Source organism: Artemia sp. Qi Xiang Cuo, chromosome 1 (assembly GCF_049724085.1).
Source record: "Artemia sp. Qi Xiang Cuo chromosome 1, ASM4972408v1, whole genome shotgun sequence".
Taxonomy (NCBI): domain Eukaryota; kingdom Metazoa; phylum Arthropoda; class Branchiopoda; order Anostraca; family Artemiidae; genus Artemia; species Artemia sp. Qi Xiang Cuo.
This window is the reverse complement of record NC_142794.1, coordinates 89,777,413-89,786,931: the sequence shown is the minus strand read 5'-3', so window position 1 is coordinate 89,786,931 and position 9,519 is coordinate 89,777,413. Positions and strand designations below refer to the sequence as shown.

The 9,519-nt window shown below is 33.8% G+C and overlaps 1 protein-coding gene across 2 annotated transcripts in view; it reads left to right on the top strand.

Moving 5' to 3' along the window:
* LOC148956898 (uncharacterized) overlaps positions 1 to 9,519 on the top strand; it is a 46,960-nt gene that overhangs the window by 12,886 nt on the left and 24,555 nt on the right. Inside the window, exons 2-3 of one of the 2 annotated variants that reach the window (XM_089096745.1) lie at positions 1,460 to 1,599; positions 3,666 to 3,848. In XM_089096745.1, coding sequence (XP_088952871.1) covers positions 1,470 to 1,599; positions 3,666 to 3,848 — 313 coding nt within the window. In that variant the 5' untranslated portion in view covers positions 1,460 to 1,469. Of the gene's footprint in view, positions 1 to 1,459; positions 1,600 to 3,662; positions 3,849 to 9,519 lie in introns of both variants that reach the window. The other variant, XM_089096736.1, reaches the window with a different exon arrangement.

The window sequence follows — 9,519 nt, the reverse complement described above, 5'->3', positions numbered from 1 at the left end:
GGCTGCAAGTTATGAACTTTGCCCATTGCTTACATATTGTATTGCTTATTGGGAAGTATCCAGAAAATTTCAGGAAGAATTTTTCTCTGGTGGGGGGGAGGGCTGGAGGAGGGGGTTATTCGGGAGACTCTGTCCGTAGAGGATGTTTCTTGGGGGCAAGGGGCATTTCTATGAAGGGGGCGCCAGATTTCCAAGCATTATTTAAAAAACAATCAGAAATTAAATTTTAAAAAACCAGTTTTTTCAACTGAAAGTAAAAAGCAACATTAGAACTTAAAATGAACATAAATTATTACGTATATGAGGGGGTTCTCCCCCAAGTCAATACCTCGCTCTTTACGCAACAGTTTTTTTTAGTGCTTTCAAAAGAGCTATCTATTCTAATTAAACGGTCTTTGTGATTCAGGGGTTTGTGAATTAACATTTTTTTTAACTTTTAACGTAAAGAGCGTGGTATTGACTAAGGGGAGAACCCCATCATATACGTAATAACATATACGTAATAAAAAAAACAATAAAAAAACAAGCGATACGGCTCAATAGTAATCGAAACTTTAAAAAACGGAATTTTGATGTCAATAAATGTGTTAAAAGAATGGGCTTATAATGCTGATTCTAAATATATAAATTTTATTAAGTTTAGTATTACTCATCAAAGGCTACGAGCCTGAGAAAATTTACCGGATTTTTGAAAGAGGGGGAAACATCCCCTAAAAGTGAAAACAATTTAATGAAAATCACACCGTCAAATTCAGCGTATCAGACAACCCTATAACATAGATTTCAAGCTCATATCTGCAAAAATCTGCAATTGTGTATTTTTTGCCAGAAGAAAAATATACGAATATAGAAGTTCGTTACGTAAGCTAATTTTTAAATTACGTCAGAACCAAATTTAGAGACAGCCATTTAGCAAAAGAAAGGTAAATTTTTTATGCAAATTTTGTTTACTTATTCAATGCCGGCGAGCCAAAATAAAAGCTGCATTAACTAAAAAACGATCAGAAATTAAATAAAAAAAACAAGTTTTTTAAACTGAAAGTAAGGAGCGACATTAAAACTTAAAACGAACAGAAATTATTCCGTATATGAAAGGGGTTGTCCCCTCCTCAACGCCTCGCTCTTTACGCTAAAGTTTTTATTTTTTTTAAAAAAGAGTTGTGAGAAAGTCAAACTTTAGCGTGAAGAGCGAGGCGTTGAGGAGGGCACAGCCCCTTTCATATACGGAATAATTTCTGTTCGTTTTAAGTTTTAATGTCGCTCCTTACTTTCAGTTTAAAAAACTTGTTTTTTTTATTTATGATCTTAAAGGCACAAATCCTTTGTATTGACTATAGTTTGTTTACGACAAATTGTTTCAATATAGCAGCAGTCCCAACTTATACTGCATCATTTCGTTCCAACTTTGAAGACAAAAAGTGTTTTTTATGAGGCTCTGTTTAGGTATTTACTTTTGTAGGTAGGACTCCATGGCTCTTGCAGGATTAGATTACCAGTCAACCTATAAAACCAGTCGTTTTGAAGTGCCAACAAACCGAAAGATACCTAGGGATGTCATCGAAATTAGAAGGAGGACAATCGAACGCCTTGTAAAACGAAGTAAGATTGAATTAAGAATATTTTCGAATTTTAAACCATAGAATTATGCAACGTTTCTTTTATTTTAATTGCAGTGTTAAATTGTTCTGTCAAAAAACAAAGGAATCTTGAGGGGTTTGAAGTGGATGTGCAGCCTAATTGATTCTGTCCATAAACCTTGAATCTAAAAACATTACGACTATTATTGGTGTGATCACTTGCGTTTAATGAAGCTAAAGCGGAACAAGAGTTCAAGATTTAATTTCATTTGTGGGACTATTTGGAGAGTGAGTGACGCAAAAAAGGCAAACAAAATCATATAGAAATTGTAGAGACGCTCCACATTGAATACATACAACGTTGAAAAGTCATAATGACTAGGAAGTAACATTTGCGTATTTTACGGCAGCTTTGAAGGCTAGTACTGGTTTTTTTTTGCTGTAACTTTTTGCTGTCAAATATTGCAACATTGTTGTTCTTAACAATTTCGTTTGCCTACAAACCATATATTTCTTTGTTTTTCCCTTTCGTTTTGAGTCTTTTATTTTTTTTGGTAGTGTTCGTGGTCTTGTCCTGTCTGATATATATATATATATATATATATATATATATATATATATATATATATATATATATATATATATATATATATATATATATATATATATATATATATATATATATATATATATATATATATATATATATATATATATATATATATATATATATATATATATATATATATATATATATATATATATATATATATATATATATATATATATATAAATGGCTGTACATGGGCCCATCAAGGGGGGGGGGAACGTTGTCAGAAAAGTAGCAAAGACATTTGGAAAGATAGTAAAATATGAAATCTAATACAAAAATACATTTGTACCTAACTTTACTCATCCAATCACTAATTTTTTATCAGTTTACTGTGAATTAATGGTTGAATTTTCTTTTTGCTACAGTAATCCGGAAAGTCACGCTTTCCAGAGCTCCATGATTATATGCTTCAGCTCTTTGATAATAAAATAGGGAGTCTAATAAAATAATACATAAAATAATACAACTTTGATTTTATTAAGGTACTTCTTTAAAATGAGCTGTTACTTCAAGCTGTTACAAAATCTTGTCCTCAGTTATCTGTTCAATCTTTTAGAACATTCGCCGGTTTTGACTCAAAGGCCAAAACAATAAGTTCACTTACTGCCTGTTATAAAGTGAGCTTTTTCTATTTGAAGAATTCTGCACTGGAAGCAAAACTGATAGTCTGTTTGAGCGAAATCTGGATAATATGGTAAATGAAGCAAAGCTTGCCAGCCAATTTCAAAAAGGTTTTCTTGTGTCCTATTATCTTTATGGGGCCTTGAATTGTCATGAATCAGAATTACATTCTTGCAGGTGATAAGAGAAGGATGCTTTTTCAACAGTTTTTCTTGGATTCTATGCAGCTGCTGAAAGTTCATATCTTCTGCCTGCAGATGGCATCAAACGGTTAATTATGGTGTTTTAATCTTCTAAACTAACTTTCTCAGCAATTGACGTCAATTTTCTTCCGATTTTGACCTAAAAACACTAAGGTTTGAAAGATGCCTGTTCTTGATTCCTCTTTCAAGGTCATATTTAAAAAAAAAACAGAATTTGATAAACCAAATTCTTATTGACCGATCCGTTATCACTCCTTCCTCATACACACTGCATAACTTTGAGCTGTGGCCCCAGCACTGTTATAGTATCAATTATATAACTTATTTTTATATAAAACAACAACAATAGTTTAACCATAAGAAAAAGAAAAATGAAAGACATTCCAGCGATTTCGATGAATTAGACGTTTATTTTATTATTGATCTTTTTCCACGTGATTAGCCTATAAAGCTTTTAATATATTTTGAATATAAAACCTGGTACAACTTAGGATGGCCGAATTTTAGAATTCAAAAAAGGGCAGGTATGTATCATTGGAAATAAGCCCTAATGTCAAGAAGTGACAATAGAGACTATTTCTGTTCAGTAAAGAGCATTTACAGATATTTTTTTTTTAAACTTATAAGACTAAATACTATATTTTTCAGAAGACTGGAAAACAATTTTGCAGTTTTACGATGAGGGCCACTTTGATGAAGGTCTAAGCTGGATTTCCCCTTCCATTGCTATGATAGAATTTATTGCAGATGCATTAAGACAGTTTAATTTAACAAAAATCTCAAGTATTGGCTGTGGGGGTGGTCTGCTGGAATGGATGATTACGTCTATTACTGGTAAGTCATTCAAGAATAACTTAACGTTAGCACCGCTTAAGCAGTGTGTATTACTTACAGATTATTTTGAATTGATGGGGTTTGGAGGTTTCTTTTAAGGAAGTCTTTGGCTCAAAATCATTTACTAAAATGGAGAACTATTCTTCGAAAAGATTGCAATTGGAATAACACTAAAGGATTGCCAATCAGCTAAATCTAGGTAGCAGTAGTAGTAGTAGTCGTATAAGTAGTACTACTAGTTTCAGAGACCCTGGAAGTTTGAATTTAATACCCTTAGTCGTTCCTAAGATATTGCTAATACGCTTTTTTGACAACGTGCATGTATATAGTGTGTTTCGATTTAGTTGAACATACCCTCCAACATTTCCTGAGTGTTTCAAATTAATATTCTTAGCTATTCCGTGGGCATTATAGATACGCCCTTTTAACAACAATTTCAGTTAAAAATCACCCTCAACATGTTTTGAGGTAAGAGATATGCTGTAATGTGTTTTGATTCATCTGAACATTTACCTCAACATACCCCGAAGGTTTCACCTTAATATCTTTACCTATTCTAGAGATATTACTGATACACCCTTTTAACAGCACTATTCAGTTAGACATCCGGCTTTACTTTCCGTGAAAGTTTCAACTTAAGTACCTTCAACCGTTCCTGAGACAACGCAAATACTCCCCTATGACAAACTTGGATGCATATGCTGTACTATCTAGTGTATTGTCTGTGCAGAAATGGTGAAAATTCCCCTTCTGGGTATTTCCCATTTTCTGTGCAGAAGTGGTCTTATATTTCCAACGCTAGTTGATAGAGTTGAGGTAGATCTGACAGATATTCAACTCAGACTTCCAGTTCCTCATTTCACTGGCGGCACGGAAAGATCAGTGAAAGGCCTGGCATTTGGATGTGGCCTTTCCACTTACAATGTCAATTGAGCAAGGTGGTCAATTGTATTTTATGTACTTTAATCTTGTTTTTTTGTACTTTAAATATTGCTGTTTGAATTTTACTTTACTTAATCCTCATACTAACGTGGTGTTGAATGTCGTCAGCCTTTTCCATGATAGATAGTCAGCAACAAGGGCCTCTGCATCAGACAACAAATTCCAGCCTGGTATATAAATTCTGAAGAATCCAAGCTGGAGTGTCGGCAGGCAGTCGCAAATGATGTCCGAGCCACTGAAGTGTCCACTGGGCAGCCTGGTGTGGCAAAGGTGACTGTTTGAATCAAAATCGGAAATATTTTTCCCATTCGGATTAGCCCCTACACCCCGTTACTTCGGTCCCCATAATCGGGGTGATTCTGGACACATTAGAGCCTACTGATCCTAGTGATACGCAGAGTTTATTTTGCTTCCAAAAAAATTCAATAAATTCACGCTATAATTCCAAGTGATTGTTCTATCCTGTTTATAAAATCCAAGTATATTGGTTGAAAATGGAGCTTTGGTGGCAGAAATGGCGAAAATCATTCGAAAAAAATCGATTCGAATCATTCTGTCCCCTATTATTTGCCGTTGGGATGTGTACAGATACATTTCAGGGGGAGGGGGATTTCTTGGCGGCGAAAGATTGCCCTCTTTTTAGAAATAGAAACGAAGTCTGAATGTTGCTCCAAGTAGGCTCTGGGTAAAACTCTCCCTCTAAACGCTACTTCTGAACGTATCAAATTCTATCTATAAACCATTTTACCCAGTGTTCTTAAAGGAACAATCAATCAATTGGTAGCGTAATAGACTGAGACGATTTAGTTCTTTCAAACTCAAAACGCGATGATAACTTGATTTTATTTTTAAATTCAATAAAAGAGGAGAAAAATTTGGAATTCCAGTTATTATATTAAACCTTCCCAATGGTTCTGTTCAGATTTGGTTAATCTAATATGGTGTGTATGTCTGTCGTTCCAAGGGGTCGTTTCTATAGCCCAAGCGTCGTGACTGGAACAAAATTATTTTAAGCCTATGGCTACCGCATATTTCTAATTGAATAAATTACACTTGAATAGCTAGTTAAGGCATGGGTCCTTTGGTATTAGAATCCTTTAGTCCAAATTATCAAATCAGGTAATCAGGTGAGTTTTATTTGATTAGTCAAAGAATTTCGAACGGCATGCGGGAAAACAAATTAAAGACTTCTGAGGTGAGCCAAAAATCGGAATAAAAACACTGGATCAGACACAAATTTATCAATTTAACCCTAAACAAGGTATTTTTTAAGTATATCTTGTGAAAATAGTCAGTGTTCCTTGGACCTCAGATAAATCTTAAATTCAACCGGGAGAATCCATGATTGAATTTCCCTAAGCCGGAAGGATTTTAAACTATTTGCCTGTCAAAAAGTACTCTCCTTTCCTTAGTCTCTCTGTATAAGATTAAGACCACCTAGCTGTATCTACGGCTGGGAATGATCAGGTAGGTAAAGGAACGAACAAAATGGGATAGGGCTCTCCTCAGGATTCAGACTGCCGCATAACGTTAGAAGAATCCACTTAGGAGGTAAGCAAAACTAGAGTCTAGGGAATTCCAATTTCGTTGTGTGACTTATTTTTATAAAATCTGTGCTTAAGTTCCACGAAACACTAACGCGGGTATAGGCACACGGCTAATAAAGGTTCCAATCCTTTTTGTGGGTTTTTCCACCTTAAACCCCAGAGTATTCTAAGTTTATTCCAAAATTTTATGCTTCTGGGAAGAAACTCACTTGAGATCTTAGATTTAATAAATCTTAGATTATTTTATCCTTTAATAATGTTAGTTTTTAGACAGACCTAGCCTTAACTAGAAAGAAGTACAAGGACGAAATTATAAGACCCGCAACCGAATGAGGTAAAATGTAAAAAGAATCTTGAGTTATTTACAAGGGTGATCACAGCCATGTAATGTGATTTAATTAATCTTTATTAGATCACGTATCTCTTAGTTAACAGAATAAATCCAAGGGGCTACCTTAAATTTTTCGCAAGACTCAAAATTTTAATAAACCAAATGGGCAAGTTTCCAAAAGGGAATATACGGCTCTAACTAAAGTTAGGGTAAAGAAGGGGGGCTTAAATTATTCAATTGATAACTTAATTTGACACAGACCTTGGATATTTTGGGTTTAGACCAAGTGACGAAAATGTTTTACTGGTTTACAACTTTATCTGAGTGCTACATTCAAAGAAGTTGAGCCAGACAGGCTAAACTTCTTAGACTTAATTTTGACTTAATTTTGATTCGCTTAGCTACTTTTCTCTTCCGTCCTTTTAGCCAATCCCAAACTTTCTGTTAAAAGGTAGTTTTTCCCAGTATTTTGGGCCTAGATTCTAAACTTGTAATATCGCAACATCTTACGACATTCAATATATTCTTCTACAAAACTTGACTGAATTCAGAATTCAAATATTTCCCACGGGTTTAAAATGTTGTTCAATACTTAAAACAAGCTAAATTTACTTCAAGATTTTCGAATAGGTAATTTGTGATGGCCAATATACAAACCTTAGGTACGTTAAATTTTAGGCTTATTTGAAATAGTCAATTCATTTTTGATATATTGAAGCAAAGGGGATTCCAACTTTTAACACAATCAAGTTACTAAAAATAAATAAATTTATTAAGTACAATAACAGTCATTCTTAAAAATCTCCCCCACGTAAATTCTTAGCATAATTTTATGTTTTAAAAAGAATAAAAAGAACAGAAACACAAATTTACTAAGAATCAGTGTAACTCAATTTCTTCTTGGTTAATTCTATATGCAACCCCTGCGACCTTTGGTCTCGATAGTCTCTCAATAGTTTTTTTTTCAATTTTTAGAATATTAGCCCTACTAGAGAGAGTCCTATTATGGATAAAAGTGCAAAATTATTGAGTAGCCATGTCTAATGTGTTGTTACATGTAATAGGTTGTTCAGAGGTTTCAAATGTGTTGTTCAGAGGTTTCAGTTTTTGCTTCTGTAATTCAAGCGTGGCGTTAATCCAAGAAAGATGGTAGCTCAGCCATAACTCTTGCCTTATTGACAGATATGAATGTGCTGTGAAGAGGTTTTTAGAGACATTATCCCAAATTGTAAGTGAATTCTCAAAGGAGTATTTAAAGGCTCCAGAAGAAAATTCAGCAACAATGTAAGACTTAAAAACCCAAACGCATATAACAAAGATATCCTAAGAAAAAAATGTATACCAGTTCTCTATTTGAAAAAAATTTATGAGGTATAGTACCGGAAACGGAATTTCGAACCTTTCGAATATACCGAAATTATATTTTTTGTTAGATATATAAAAATCACAAATTACTACTATCACTAGGGGAAATATTCTCTCTAAGTGTGGGCTAAATAGTACTAACTTTACCTCTTCTTAAGCAGAGATTTCGATTCTTTGCTGGCTCCTCAACCTGGCGGAACATATTTTCGAAACCACACCATTGTCTTAATTCATTTAAGGTTTTGAAAGCTCCCATCTGAGCCCTTACAAAAAAAGGACTAAAATGTATTTAAATGGATGACAGTAGTATTGATACTATTGATATCAATTACACATGGAATTACGCAAGAATATACAGTGCAGTTTGACGAGCACATTGCAAAGCGACCAATTCTTTATATTATATACATATAAAGTGAAAAAACACGTTTTGAAAGTATAATTGAGATTGTATAACGCAACCAGACTGGTTTTTGAAGGCACTTTCATCATAACGTGTTTTTTTTTTAACCAAAAACTAGAAATTGTCAACCTTTTCAAAGCGAGTGAGTAGAACCTGTCAAAGAATTTGATAACCTCTAGCTTAAAGGCATCTCATCGAGTTTGATTAAGAATGCAACATGTCTAGAATTGACGCCATATGCTGTTGAATCATTTACCAAAAAATTGACTCTATTTGCAAAAAAAAGGGTTTAGCATTTGCGAATTGGACTCTATGAACGATATTATTTAATGTTTGAATAATAATAGCGTGAATGATTCTAATTAGTGATTGGATAGTATGAAGATGGAGAAAAAGGGTTAAACTGATGATTAGCATGATTTGCAGTTGAGGTAACCCCGAGGAGCATGTTAACTCATGGCTTATTTATTATAAATTTGAAACAATATCAATCTTTGGAAATGGTTAACGATGATAAAATGGTCTTATGACTTGACCTAGCTTTACTTCTTCGATGTTTTCTGTATAATATACAAGTGGCGTTCGAACAGTGTTGTCAATTTAAAATAGAGTTTAAAGTTATAGTACACTAAAAAGTTGATACTAAGAGAGATGTAGATGGCAAGTAAAGAATTTTAATAATGGATAGCTTTACTTCTTCGATGTGTTCTGTAAAATACACAAGTGGCGTTTGAACAGTGTTGTCAGTTTAAAATAGAGTCTAAGGTTATAGTATACTAAAAAGTTGATACTAAGAGAGATGTAGATGGCAAGAAAAGAATTTTTATAATAAATTTCAGAACAAACCTTAGAAATCCTTGCAAATCAAGTAGTAAGGTGTATGTGAGTACGAACCATCAAGGATCATAAGCACCAAAGACCCTAACCACCAGAGACCCCAACCCCCCAAAGGTCCCCTATCTCCAAACTCGAGGGGCGCCCGACTCCCCTCCAACTTTTTGGCCCCCTCCCCCCTTTTTTGAATTTTTTTCTTGAATTTTTTTTTAACTTTTATTTATTATTTTTTTTAACATGATATATTTT